Source organism: Spea bombifrons, chromosome 2 (genome assembly GCF_027358695.1).
Source record: "Spea bombifrons isolate aSpeBom1 chromosome 2, aSpeBom1.2.pri, whole genome shotgun sequence".
NCBI lineage: Eukaryota > Metazoa > Chordata > Amphibia > Anura > Pelobatidae > Spea > Spea bombifrons.
In genome coordinates this window covers 6,172,617-6,186,729 of record NC_071088.1, presented here as the reverse complement: position 1 = coordinate 6,186,729, position 14,113 = coordinate 6,172,617, and the positions used below count along the sequence as shown (strand labels likewise).

The 14,113-nt window shown below is 42.9% G+C and overlaps 1 protein-coding gene across 1 annotated transcript; it reads right to left on the bottom strand.

Annotated features, from left to right (window-relative positions):
- Window positions 1-11,042: 11,042 nt before the first annotated feature.
- Window positions 11,043-13,274, bottom strand: GJA5 (gap junction protein alpha 5). Its single transcript, XM_053456887.1, has 2 exons — window positions 13,166-13,274; window positions 11,043-12,927 (listed from the first exon to the last, which is right to left on the bottom strand). Exon 2 carries the CDS (start codon window positions 12,901-12,903, stop codon window positions 11,809-11,811), a length of 1,095 nt encoding a protein of 364 aa, XP_053312862.1. The 5' UTR covers window positions 12,904-12,927; window positions 13,166-13,274; the 3' UTR covers window positions 11,043-11,808.
- Window positions 13,275-14,113: the final 839 nt, after the last annotated feature.

Below are 14,113 nucleotides of genomic sequence, written 5' to 3'. Positions count from 1 at the left end.
TGTAGGATATAAAATATTTTGGCGTGCGTTAGACAATCCAATCCCCGGTATTAGTTATATCCAGCCACCTCTACTGAAACAGGAAGCATACTCGGGTACACTTCCTGTGATAGCGGTGATTTGGGGTAATTAACATATTTAGCAGATGTTAATAAAATATTACAGGACAAAGGGGCGGATAGCCACGTCACAGACGTGATGGGAGTAGGATAATTATTTAGCAGCAGCGAAGTACTGAAATACTAACGAGGTATTGTTACCAGGCCGGGGAATAGACAAGGCCACCGAGGGCATAGAAACACCGGGTATTATTATTATCATCATCAGCTGGGCAGAGTAATAACGTAAAAGTATTACGGGGCAACAGGACAGGAAGGAGGACAAGACAGAGTATCACCGGGGGAAAGAAGACAATACAAGGGAAGGATATTACCGGGTACGGGGGGCAGAGTAACACCAGGTCAGGGGAAGGCAGGGGTGCAGAGTAATATCAGGGGAAGGCAGGGAGGTGCAGGGAGGTACAGGGGGCGGGGGGGCAGAGTATTATCAGTTCAGGGGGAGGCACGGGGGGCAGAGTAATAACAGGTCAGGGGGAGGCACGGGGGGCAGAGTAATAACAGGTCAGGGGGGGGCAGAGTAATAACAGGTCAGGGGGGGGCAGAGTAATAACAGGTCAGGGGGGGGCACGGGGGGCAGAGTATTATCAGGTCAGGGCAAAGTAACAACAGGTCAAGATACAGGTGGGGGGGGATAGAGGGGAAATTAATTACAGACCCTGATTAAAATGCAGAGAACATGCCTTTAGGGGGAGGTTCCCAGGTAAAGCGTAACGTCCTCTGCCCTCGGGTTGGCGCCAGCCCTCCTTGGCTGCTGGAATTCCCGGATGTTGCCACACACACACACCGGTAACACACTGGATCTCCCCTGGCAGCCCTTAGGTCGTCATTCAATTACTATCACACCATTCGTATTGCACTTTGCTCCAAGACGCGACACGGTTAACAGGGCGCCTCGCGGGCTTATGGGTAATGTAGTCCGGAGCTGACCAGTACGCACGACCTCAAACCTCGCGGTATCGCGCGTCTAACTACATGTCCCACAATGCTCCGCGCGAAGCTTGCGGCGGGACACCCGTGATAGTGGGATCCGGCATCCCTGAAGGAGTTACTCAGCGCCCCCTGTCGGAGGGAAGAAGCGGACGGCGCATCCTGTTGTTGAAGGCACTGATAGCGCCATGTCTGCTGGGAACCGGAACAAGTTATCTGCTATTCCGTGCGCGGGAGCCATGCGGAAGGCTTTGTTTACTCCTCATCCACTGAGACGGCTAATAATCATTTGTTTGCTTTAAAGGGTAAAAGCAAATAATGAGAGGGCTGATTTTTTATTTTGGAGCTCAAGGCGTCTCATGTGATGATGGGACAAGTAGTAGGGCCACAGTGGTAACAAGAACCCCCTCTGGGGCAGGTGGAGATATGCTGCCCCTTCCTTCTCTGACAGACCCAGGTCTTCTATGTCACCTACAATTGGGGGGCAAGACGTACCTCGAAAAACATCTTAAGGGAGCCGTTTCCACAGTAACGTCCCCCACGCAAAAAGAAAAAATGAATGCGTGAGAGGTCTGATGTGCTTCCACGTCATTGACGATGGTGATGGTGCCACAGAGGGATGCCAGGCCACCAATTTTCTTCTGGGGCCACAGAATCACCCCACATGTGTGTGCCCCTCCCCCATATTATGGACGCCTTTAATCGCCCGATAAAATAATGAAAATGCGTAGTGACTTGATACTTTTTATCGAGAAGAACGTCGCATCACATGGGCTTTCAGGACCTTGGAGATCTCTTTCTGGAATGATTTAAGGAATTCTGGAGCTCCAATTCACCAAACTCACCAGCCAACAGCTAGAAGTTTGTTAGGGAGTCAACATGGTTCTAATAAGTCATCGATCATACCGAATTAATCTGCATAGCTTTAATTAACCCTTTCTCTACCAAATGGCTGTACCGGTACGTCCAGACTTTACCGCATCGGCAGAGACATCTCCCTATTGTAGCTGGAAACGGCTGATTTTTAATGGGATCTCCTCATAGGCGTACAGAGGCCCTTTATCACTCCCATCACTCCTGTGTTCCAATGGCCCTTTATCACTCCCATCACTCCTGTGTTCCAATGGCACGTTGTGTTTGCTGATTGATTGAGCGTTTAAGTTTAAAAGGCTGATTGATGGTTAGATTACGTTACGGTCAGAAATTTCCTTGTTTTCCATGAAAACAGCTGAGTGACCCCAAACTTTTGAACGGCAGCGTGCACAGATTTTAGAAGCTGACGCTGAATGAGGTCTAACGCAGGGAAAGTGTAAAAGTCCAATTATATTTGCTCAATACTTTTGCCCACATAGTGTGGATTTATTGTTATTCTTTCCTTCCTCGCTGGTGAGGAGGCTACTATGCCCACAGTGTGCAGTGCCTCCTGGGATACCGGGGGGATGCTGTAATTTGCGCATGTGCACACAGTGCACCCCACCGAATAGCAGGTTCATATATACACACTAAGGCACGTTTCTTGTCCTGTGTTCATGCAGGTTACATGTAAATTTACAAATAGAAGTGAACTACAGAGAACAGAATAATTCCAAGTCGGGGTTAATGCATGGTCAGCAGACGTGTTGCGTGTGCTTTGGCTCTCGTTTCCGCAGCTGTTCACCGCGAGCCGCTTGGAGAAACGCGCTGAGCTCCCCCGAGATCACAGGTGACATTCCTACAATCCTGCTCCGGGAAGTTTTATCGACTTGCTGGATTTGGATTCATTTCTGGTTCCATAGAGACATCAACATTTTAATGCAAAAAAAAAAAAAAAAATTAAGGGAAAACGGTTACCTTCTTAGCTTTTGGCATTAAAAGGACAATTTAATGCCCCAGACGCCTCACCAAAGAGGAATGCCTATTGATGTACTTTGTGAAAACCTTAATATACGTGGCTGCGTGGCCCCTTTCAATTTTTTTGCGGTGCCCGTTTTGCATATTCTGCATTTGCCACTCCCCCTCAGTTATTTGCAATGCAGGAGATATGTACGGGCGAACACGTTATATTCGAACCTTTAGTCAGCAATGGAGGGCCGTGACGGGGGTCTGTTCATTGCTTTTAGTGGGAGAGCTTTCCTCCCACTGATTGGCTGCTTCAACAACTGTCGGACAATGGAGGAGGAAGGCAGCTGCAGCAGCAGGGCTGCATCTTCTTTCTTTTTTTTTTTAAATAAAAACACTTCTGGATCTTTTCCTTGTTACCGTCTTCTTTATCAGCACAAATATTCCCAGACTAACTGACCAGGGCCAGTTGAAAACGAAGATGAGGAGGAAAAAGCGATCTGTACACCCTTCTAAGAAAATCATGGAAACATCCAAATATATTCTTTTTATTAAAAATCTAAAACAGTAGGGTCTGGCATCAGTGTCTGTCTCTTATTGATATTAAAATTCAGAACAGAACCGTTCATTCCAAGCCACTTGATTGAAGCCAGATGGTCCCGTTGATAAATTTTGCTGATTTTCCCGTTTGCAGGGATTGCGTTTGGTTTCGTTAAAAATAAGAAAACAGACAGGTGTTAAATGTCCTTGTCAGAGCCTTATCCAACTGTTCTATCAACAGGGGACTCACTCCAGATATGTTCATATTAGCCCACAGAGCGGAGTTTGATTATTATTAAACATATCCTGGGGCAGTTCTATCTTTGACAGCCACCTGTTTCTTCCTATGCTGGGATTATTATTCGAGACAGAAATGACTTCGCTTGCAGACTATTTCTATATCATTGCAAATACTTCGCCCAGGGTTTCATACTGTATACGTCTGGGCAGATTTAAAGCAGGCTACCCAACATCTCAGGCGTCAAATTCGGTCCCAGAAGTACATGGGATGTGGGGGGGCTACCTGCCCACCTTACCCGAATAGCCACCTCGAGACGGTATTTTCCGAAATAAAAGATATCATGCCAGCGGCTCATGGACTGTCATAAGCACCGCATAAGGCTTATGGTCTGGTTTTGCTCATGGGTGTCCCATGTCTGCTAAGTAGGATGCATGATGGGAAACGCACATGCAAGGAAAGATATTGTTCTACCTAACATGCGGCCCTAGCCTGGTCGCTGCTACAAGGACCTAGATTAAAAGGCAGCCTTTCCCGGGCATAACTGCTCTCCACCTCACTCACCTATCTACTCGGTAGTCTACCCGAGGAGCAGGAGGTCTGGATCTGCTGTTTAACCTGGCCCCTGAGAGGAGCAGGAGGTCTGTATCTGATGTTTAACCTGGCCCCTGAGAGGAGCAGGAGATCTGGATCTGATGTTTAACCTGGCCCCTGAGAGGAGCAGGAGGTCTGATGTTTAACCTGGCCCCTGAGAGGAGCAAGAGATCTGGATCTGATGTTTAACCTGGCCCCTGAGAGGAGCAGGAGATCTGGATCTGGTGTTTAACCTGGCCCCTGAGAGGAGCAGGAGATCTGGATCTAATGTTTAACCTGGCCCCTGAGAGGAGCAGGAGATCTGGATCTGGTGTTTAACCTGGCCCCTGAGAGGAGCAGGAGATCTGGATCTGGTGTTTAACCTGGCCAATGAAAGGAGCAGGAGATCTGGATCTGGTGTTTAACGTGGCCAATGAAAGGAGCAGGAGATCTGGATCTGATGTTTAACCTGGCCCCTGAGAGAAGCATGAGATCTGGATCTGGTGTTTAACCTGGCCCCTGAGAGGAGCAGGAGATCTGGATCTGATGTTTAACCTGGCCCCTGAGAGGAGCAGGAGATCTGTGGCCATGTTGACCTTAACCTGAGCCTGTCGTAATCTTTACCATTAAAATACACGGTTACTTGAGTTAAGGCTTAACTTAGACTCACCGTCCCTCACACGCTCTCAGAGTTTTGAGAAACATTTATTTTAGATATCAGTTTTTTTATATGCCATTTATTAATATCATGTATAGTTTATACGAAGACGTATATTTAATCTTCTGTACGACCTATTGGAAATGTTGACTCAAATGGGTTTGCATCACTTATATAAAGGCAACATTATATATTCTAGAAACGTAGACTGGGCCTGATAATTACTGAGCAGCACTTCCATCCGACGTCCTATCGGAGGTAAATAAGCAGCGATTTATCCAAATACTACTTGTGTCGTCATATATGATAGAGCGTCCCTAAGTGGTCTAGGTTGGCTACTTCATTATCAGGTTAGTATTGGAAATTTCCGTACTGTATATAGTGACAAGGACAATTCCCTTTTAATAAGATAAGTTAGAAGTTATTTATTTAATGCTTTGTATGCATCCCCCTGTTTATAGCCTCACAAATTAAGAGGTGGGGGTGAGTTTTGCCTAAAAGTTTCAAAACATAGAGCACGACATTGTTGGTTGAGATTTCATGGCGAGCGTGGTTCTAGCTGAATGTTTTTAGTACAAGATCCCAACTGTTTGGTCAAAGAGTCAGAATCCGATGCTGAAGGCAACGTTGCTTACTTTGGAAGCTAAAATATTTCAAAATACACAAAAGAATGCATCGAATCCGGAGCGCACCCAGGGCAGGAAAATGCTGGCGACGCATCGGCATCTCAGCGGGTTCCGTGCACAAACCTTCTTTTATTCTGTCTAAACAACTGCAACGGACCATACAGAAATGTGATATTTGTCCCCAAAAAAACCTTGGGAAAAGGTTTGTTAGTTTGTTAGTTTAATTCAAATCACCAGAAGACACTTCGGAGGTTATCATATACAAAGAAAACTCATAAATGTATTTTTTTTTTTTAAAAAAAATATATATATTTTTTTAAAAAATTTTTAATTATTTAATATTTATAAGACTGGTTTTTGATCTTTTTCAGTAGCGCCGTAATGTTTGTTAAACTCGTTTGCATTCTGCGTGACTCCCAACAATTAAAATGGTCAATGAGGGGCGCGCTTGTTTTAGGCGAGTGACTGTGGGGGTCGGGTGGGGGTCGGTCAGAGCTTTAAAAATGTTTTTGTAGCCTATTGATAGCTATTCATTAAATGAAGACATTCTAAGGATGATTAATATCTATTTTTTACATGATATAATTTATAGCCACATAACCCGCCAATTCCATAGATATGATCGTCACACCGATATCCAACAAACAGTTCGAGCATCTAGAAAAGAGGGGCATCAGAGGAGAAAGGGGGGGGCACAGGGATTTAAAGCCAGAGAGGGGCTTTCTTCTTAATGAAGCTCTCTTGGGATGAATATTCTTACATGACAAAGATCGAAAATACAACTTAGAGTCCTTATTATATTGGGATATCCTTTTGTAGGCCAGCGTATTCACATAGGGATTCTACGTTCCTTTCCGTCTGGCACTCAAAAGGTTAAAATGTATTTATTGACTGCGTTGAAGCTGATATACATTATGGGTCCTGCTATATGTCAGGTAAACATGTCAGGTCTGTCGGTCATTTGAGTCTTTCGCGGGTCTTGGCTTTTGAAGTCCTGAAGGTAGAAAAAAAGAGATGTCTCCTTGGCAGACAGCTTGGCTCCAAAGCCATATGATTGTGATTACTGTGATCCCCCCGGCCCCCATACCTCTCCTTCCCTGGTCCGGGCAGAGCAGGAAGCCCCCCCCCCATATGCACCAAATTGTTCTTGGGCCGTGGCGATGATCAAAGGCATTTAGAAAACAAAGGCAACGTTTCTGAGGACATGTTCCTCTAATGGGGACAACGTCGCAAGCTCGAATCGCAAAAAGTGAAGTTTTACAGCGTCGCAGGATGCCATAAAATAACCAGACGCCCCCCCCGATTTCTAGGGAACGATCCCTGATCAAGACTCCTGTCCTCAAAATTCCATTTAACCTTAATTAACCATAATTAATGTCATTAGAAGAACCCCCAGCAAACACTGCCCTTAAAATAACATCAGCGAATACTGCATGTGATAAAAATGATTTAGGTTATTTGTCGGATAAAATAACTTTATTTTTGATTGGATTTCAGTTTATTATAGATATATATATCATCCTGCGAGGTACGGAATGTTTGCCCGTAATTTATTGGAATCATTTTTTTTAGAGGTAAAGCCTAAAAAGCTGTTGGCACAGCGCTTGGTGCAAAGTACGTTGGCACAGATAACTCCAACCAAGTAAATGTTATTAACTCAGGGGTTAATTAGGTTTAGGACGCTGGTGTTTTAATGATAATGCTGGCAGCGCGACAAAGCCTGCGATGCAGCATAAATTGGCACACGCAAATGCCCAACCACACAGGTAGCTGGAGAAAGCTCCTGTGACAAGTGTGTGGAAAGTGGCCAGATTCCAGGAGAAGAGGGACCCAAGCACTGGCGTGACCACAGGGGTCGCAGCTGCGACGGGGGCCCTGTGCCTCCTGTCTCCTCGTACCAGCTCAAAAATGTTTAGAAAGGGCACTTGTTGGGTATACTTGAGCTTAAAGTGGATCTGAAATGGATAATTGAGTTAGGGCTAGTCCCCCATCATGATAAACATTCTCTGATCATACCTGAACTTCAAATAGTTAACAAAATAATGAACATTTTGTTTAAATTTGTGATAAGGGTTAAATAATGGGTTGGATTTTTATATAAGATCCAAAAAACACTAAGCTACTCTAACAAAGATCCTTTGTTCTGAATGTTCTAAGGCTGCTAACCCGACCTCTTTGAAGGATCTAGTGGAGCTTCTCCAATGATGGTCCGCAACTTAGTCTGTCAATTCTACTCTTCTCATACCCCTTGATTATATGTATTGTAAGAAGCGCTGCGTACATTGTTGGGTATATACATAAAAGATAATAACAATAATAACAACTAAGGATCTTGAGGGTAATGGGACTATAGTCCATCGCCATCTCGAGATACATGCTTTGCCCGTCACAGATGGTCAGCAGGAGGTCAGTAGTAGGTTTTTATTATCAGGGGATAACTGATTTTTGTGATAAGCTCACATTCTAGTTCAATAAAGTACAATCTTGTGCTGTGATAATTCCCTCAATAATATTAAAAAAATAATATATTCCAAATTCTACACTAGACACGCATACATCAACACGATTACTCTCTCATAATACGAATAATGACACTTAGAGTGTTAAGAACAGACATATTATTTAGAACCAAGGAGTATAGAACTTTTAAAATGAATACGTTCAATATAATGAGGAGACACCATGTGATGAAAACAGAAATGAATCATAAGCGACATGGTTTTAAAGACAATTGTCATTTATTAATAAAAAATATTAATTCCCGTTGGGTGACTTTTTACGCTATCGCCTTTTCCTGCATTACGAAGAGCAGGAGGTCCCACCATTTGGTTTGATTATTTTCTGTGAGATGAAACATTAACATTTCACTATTCTGGGTCGGTTCAGCCGTTCCTACAAGAGAAACCCCCCAAGATTGGTCCTTCATGGTCCATGGCTAATGGCGAGAGATGAAGTCTGCCAGGAATCAGCCACCAGGGTAGTTTAGAAATAAAACTAAAGCTAGATTTGATAAGTTTGGCTTATCCTTTAAATCAATAATTACCGGTATTATTTTTTTTACTTTTCTAAAATATTAACGTGAACTTTCAATGTGTTCTCAAAACAGAAAACTACTATTTTTTTTAAAGCATTAGAACCATTTCTTTATACATTAATTGGCCGCTTGCATTTCCTGGAAATTGGCTTTTTTCCAAAGCTGCCTAACTACAAACCAATAGGTGGCGCTAGTTTCAAAATGAATTGAGCTAAAAGTGGAACATTCCCCCCCCCCAAAAAAAATAAAAAAAATATCTATATGGGGTTATATATTGAGAATATAACAATATGTGTTTGTATGGGGCTAATTTAGTAAATGTCACATGTCGATTGCTAATGTAGGTGAGAGTACACAAAATATATTGCAGGGTAGGCACAAGAAGGGGTTAAGTATCGTAACTGTGTTAAAGAAACAAAAGATAGTTAGAAAAGTCCACAACTTTGACAACCCTTTTGTGCAAATGTGCCACAGATCCCATCATCCTCGTCATGATTACGGCTGGGGATAATAGGAGCAGTAGTCCACTGGCCCATTTAAGACAATATATTTTAATAAATTCATTTGTGTGGGTTTTACTTCGTTTTTTGGGCAGCTGGCAGCATGCTTTCACTGCCATATTATACTACCAGTTCAATGATTTTATCTTATTTTGCTCCAATAAACTCCCTTTATCTGCAGACCTGGAGGCGGCCATTGTTTTCGGTCATGTGATATTTTGGGTGACTTTCCCAGCTCAAACACCACACTGAGCTGATGCTTTACGGCGATCGGAAGTCTTGTGTGGACCATTCAATACGCAAAACTTTCTCTGGGAAGGGGAAGATGGCTGCCGACTCAGGAGCCCCCTATTGACGGATTATTGGTCAGGCTGTGGATTTCAGGGCCGGAGTGGGCCACGGGGCTGCGCTGACGTCTATGCGGCCCGACAGCCGCCTAATGTTATTAATGCGGGTCCCAGTGGCCTAACAACCACAGTCTCAGGGGTCGTAATTGACCGGTCCGGCTGTGGCGCTAGCATATTGTGTGAGCTACCTCTCTATTACCACCCCGGGAAAAATGGTTACTTTTGCTCACCTGCTGCACTCCCCGCAGGGCCCAGAGCAAACTGCATCTTAACCCCAAACCTGTTCGCTGCAACCTCCAAGTTCTATTTATTTATTTATTTATTTTTAGTATCTAAGGAGGCTTCAGTAACCCCCTGAACTACTCATTTATTCTATTTAAAAAAATCCCAATTTAGGCAAAAAGGATAAAACGTCCCATTTAGAAAACCAGTAACGTGATAACTCAAATTTATATTAGTTCAAAAAAAAAAATATAGATTTATAAATTGTAAAAAAAAAAAATAACGGTTACAGAGGACATACTAATAAATACATCCAAAACAGTATAAAAATTGAACTCAGAAAATTTATATAAAACAAAAGTCAAATAATTTGTGGGAATCTCCAGATGTTACGGTCTATTGTCCAAAATATAAAGAAATTAAAAGATTTACTCTTCAGAGTATAGGTATCTCTCTCTTTGTCTCTAGGAGATGCCCATTTGGTGTCCCGTGGGGAGGCGAGTGTGTAGCCCAGGCACTCGGCCTAATGAGTTGGGTCGTAAAACCTGGCAGAAAACTTCTGCCTAATATGTTAATACGACATATTTTGTTGTCATGGTAACTTGGACGTTAATGACTCTGGGGTGATCACGTCCCCCCATGCAATTAAAAACGTACAGGTACCAAACACACCTGTCAGCTAGGTCACATCTTCTTAGTGCTGGATAAGCACTTAAAGACCAAATAATGTGACGGAATCCCCAATACCAGAAAAACAAAATGAAAATGTAACCATGAAACGCGTTGGGAAGGGTTGTGACACACTGTCCATGGATGTCATTGTTATCTACGAGGTGCTTCATGTCAACTTTGATTCGTGCAACTCCTGTTTCTGTGTTCTGGGCCTGGGGCCACAAGTGACTTCTTCCTGGCTATACTAGTCACCAGGTGAGACAGCTATAAAGGGCGGGGGTTGTTTGGTCTTTGTCATCAGACATATTGATATAACTGAAGACAATGGACCCTGACCTCAGAAATAGAACCTTTTGCAGGTTGGTGGGATGTAAATTTTTTAGGGGGCTACCTCCACCCCATCTATCCCACCTGATGAGTTATCACTGATATAATCTGATTTCCTGGTCTCAGGGCACTTGTGATATCGGGGTGTGGAGTAGGTTGTCTTAACTCCACCCAATTCCTTATATCTGCCCCACCCACCTGTTACCCGGCAGCTCAATATGGAAGCCAAGAAGGGAGGGGTGAATTTAAATGAAATGGAGGAGCCATCTGGGCTAGCGCTCTGAGGAGGTTCCAACGTAAGATTTTAGAAGGTCTCACGGTCCGTTAAAAAAAGCCTAATTAAACAGAAGACAAAAGGATTCCTATAGACCTAAGCGGCGGTCTCCACACGGAATATTTATCCCCAATATGGCCGTTCGATTCAATAAAGTCAATACCAACCATTGTAACAATATTTTTAATACAAATAATTGATAACATTGGACTAAATCTTTTTCGGTTAGAAAACTCAGTAATAGTAAAATTATTCTAACATTTCTTTTAAGGCAGAAGACACAGGCAATAGGGGTCTCTTATTTAAAAAAGTCAAGGATCATCTGCCTTTTTTTCACGTTGTAATTCAACATGATTTTAAAATAGATGGAGTCCACCATGTCCACCATGACATTGTCCATTTTGGTAAGCTGGATAGAAAGTCTATGACCATTACAGTCAATGTGCTTATGATTTGTTGGCATAGTCCATGTGCCAAGAATGTTTCTGGGATACCGTCATTCCGGATCATCAGAAATGTATTTCCCACATTCCATTAAAGATGTTCTCCTTGTTTTGTCTTCAACTGGGTCAGACATATATTTTAAACCCCTAAGGCACAGAATATTTAATGCCAATTACACTTTTAAGGTAAAAATAAAGGGTGGATGGGAACCACCACAAAAAGGTTTTATCCAGTTTTTGGACATTGCACAACCATAGATTTTTTAGTTCTGTAAATCTATGCAAATCCTCAAAAACGGAGCGATTCACTAAAAATATATTTTTCACCTCATCCTTTTGAGCCAGATGCACCTCAGCTGAACGGTTCCCCAGACAGACGCTAAAAATGTCTAAAGGGATGCCGACCCTGGCTTCAAAGCTGCGTTAACGCCACAGAAATAGCAATAACTGGAATAACCCAAAGGCGGGGATCCTAACAAAGTCGGGCCAATCACACAGCTAAATCGTCCGATCGTGCTTTGCTACTCGTGCGACTTGTCTTACTCAAGCGGCGGTTGCTATGGCAATAACCATTCGATGTATGGTGCGGGGCAGAATTGATAGACACCGGGGGATTTTGCCCGTAGCTTATGTGGATAAACTGTCCATCCCCGTTGTCTTCTTCACCATGGACCATTTCAGTTGCAAAGTTGACTGTGTTCTGCTGAGATGCCAAAGCGTTGTTGAAGGGACTACCAAATTTGTCTTTGTTGCTGCTTAAGCACTGGTTAAAATCGGGAGGTGGGGTACAACTTTGAGACCTGTGCTCGGGTTCCACCGTGGCCACTTTTAAAGCATTCGGGCCGTTCTTTGAAGAACCGGACACTTTCTGTCTGATCTTTTTCCACGCCAAATAGTAAAGTTCTACCAGGCTGAGAATCAGCGACAAGACAGCTACGGCCATCATGAAAACGATGAACACGTTCTTCTCCGTCGGCCTGGAAACATAGCAGTTCACGGGATGGGGACATGGAGTCCTGACGCAAACATATAGAGTTTCCAAAAATATCCCGTAAAGCATGTACTGTCCAACAAGAAAAGCTATCTCCATCATAGTACGGATCAAAATACTACACACGTAGGTGTTCAATAGACTTCCTTGGAGCCTGATTCTGCCCGTTATCTCGTCTTTATAAGGAAGTTCTTTTTTTTCCGTTTGGTATTCTTGTTGGTGGTAAGTGCTATCGCCGTCCATGTTCTCCTTCGATTTCTCTTCTTCCTTCACTTTTTTCTTTTCTTCCATTCGAACGGTGTGCATTGCGTGTCCCATGTATAGCAACGACGGCGTGGAAACGAAAATGATCTGAAGGACCCAATACCGGATGTGGGAGATGGGGAAGGCTTTGTCGTAGCAAACGTTTTCGCAACCCGGCTGGTTGGTGTCACACATGAAATCAGATTGCTCGTCACCCCAAGACGATTCCGCTGCTGTTCCTAATACTAACATCCGAAAGATAAAGAGGATGGTCAGCCATACTTTCCCCACCACCGTGGAATGTTTCTGCACCTCTTCTAGAAACTCTCCAAGGAAGGTCCAATCACCCATGTCTACCGATTTTACTTAAACACTCTGTGAAGAAAAGAGAAAAATATTGTTTCAATCAGAAAATAAGGACCAATAAGACAAGTACCTGGGAAAAAAAAAGTCAACTTGTAGATAGAAATGTTTTGGAGATGCTATGTGGACTTTCCGTACCTTCTATACTACAGGTGGTCTCATTGTGCACCACGTGGAGAGCTATGGGGTGGTTTGTGGTTTTGAAGCTAATTAAAAGGACAGCACTGAAAGATGCCAGCATATTACTTACATCCCTGGGATTCTCCTTGTGTGATCTCATCCAAAACGATGACAATGAGCTAATTAGAGTCAATGCCACCAGCTTTCCATTGTCCACCAGTTGTACCTTCTGTGGTCTGGCCGGTGTGGCTCTCCTGCAATAATATAAATACGTGTAGACTAGTGAGAAATTATCGATCATACAATTGTATTTGAAAGATCGGGTTTTTAGAGGCTATTTGTATAGAGAATGATATTTTTTTACAAGGTTGTTGATACCGCCGAGGACAGCTGGTGAAACCCTCTGAGATGGGCCAAGCTCACAATGATTATCACAGATCACATGTGGAACCAAGACATCATGCGATGTAATTAAAAGGGCAACATACGTCTTATCGGCAGCGAAGAATAAATTCCCTTTAACGAGAGCCATATGACTAACAAACAAATATTAAACAATTGGTAACGCTGATGAACGGCTCTTTTATACCCCTCCGTGCATTGGTATTATTCTTTCTAAATACAGCCTATATTCAGCCTACATTATTAAATATAATGATATATTTTTGTTACATTTACAAAAAAAATTATATATATTGATATTAATATAAATTGAGTTAGTTGTAAAACCCTATACATTGTGCTAGGTGAGCCGATGGGAAATGCATAGCTCAAGATTTCACCTCATTGCCCTAACGTCTATTAAAATGAATTATTAATTCCATGGCCTCCTACCTGATACATTTTATTGCAATCATTTTTATGGCCCATATATACGCTCTATTTTCTTGTCATTTATAAATGCCGGTTTTGAGGAAAAGTAGTATCAATCAAACTGGTTGTAATGTTCTGGAAGATCCACGTTTAGCACCAGATATTTTTTTTTCTCTTCATAAATTGGCTGAAATATTCTCAAACGGACTATTCATAAATAGTAAGGAAATGCAGGGGCCGTATATCTACTTGTGCCGGAGCGATA

Excerpts from the sequence above, each read along its gene's own strand:
- GJA5 (XM_053456887.1), bottom strand. The coding sequence starts at position 12,903 with ATGGGTGATTGGACCTTCCTTGGAGAGTTTCTAGAAGAGGTGCAGAAA.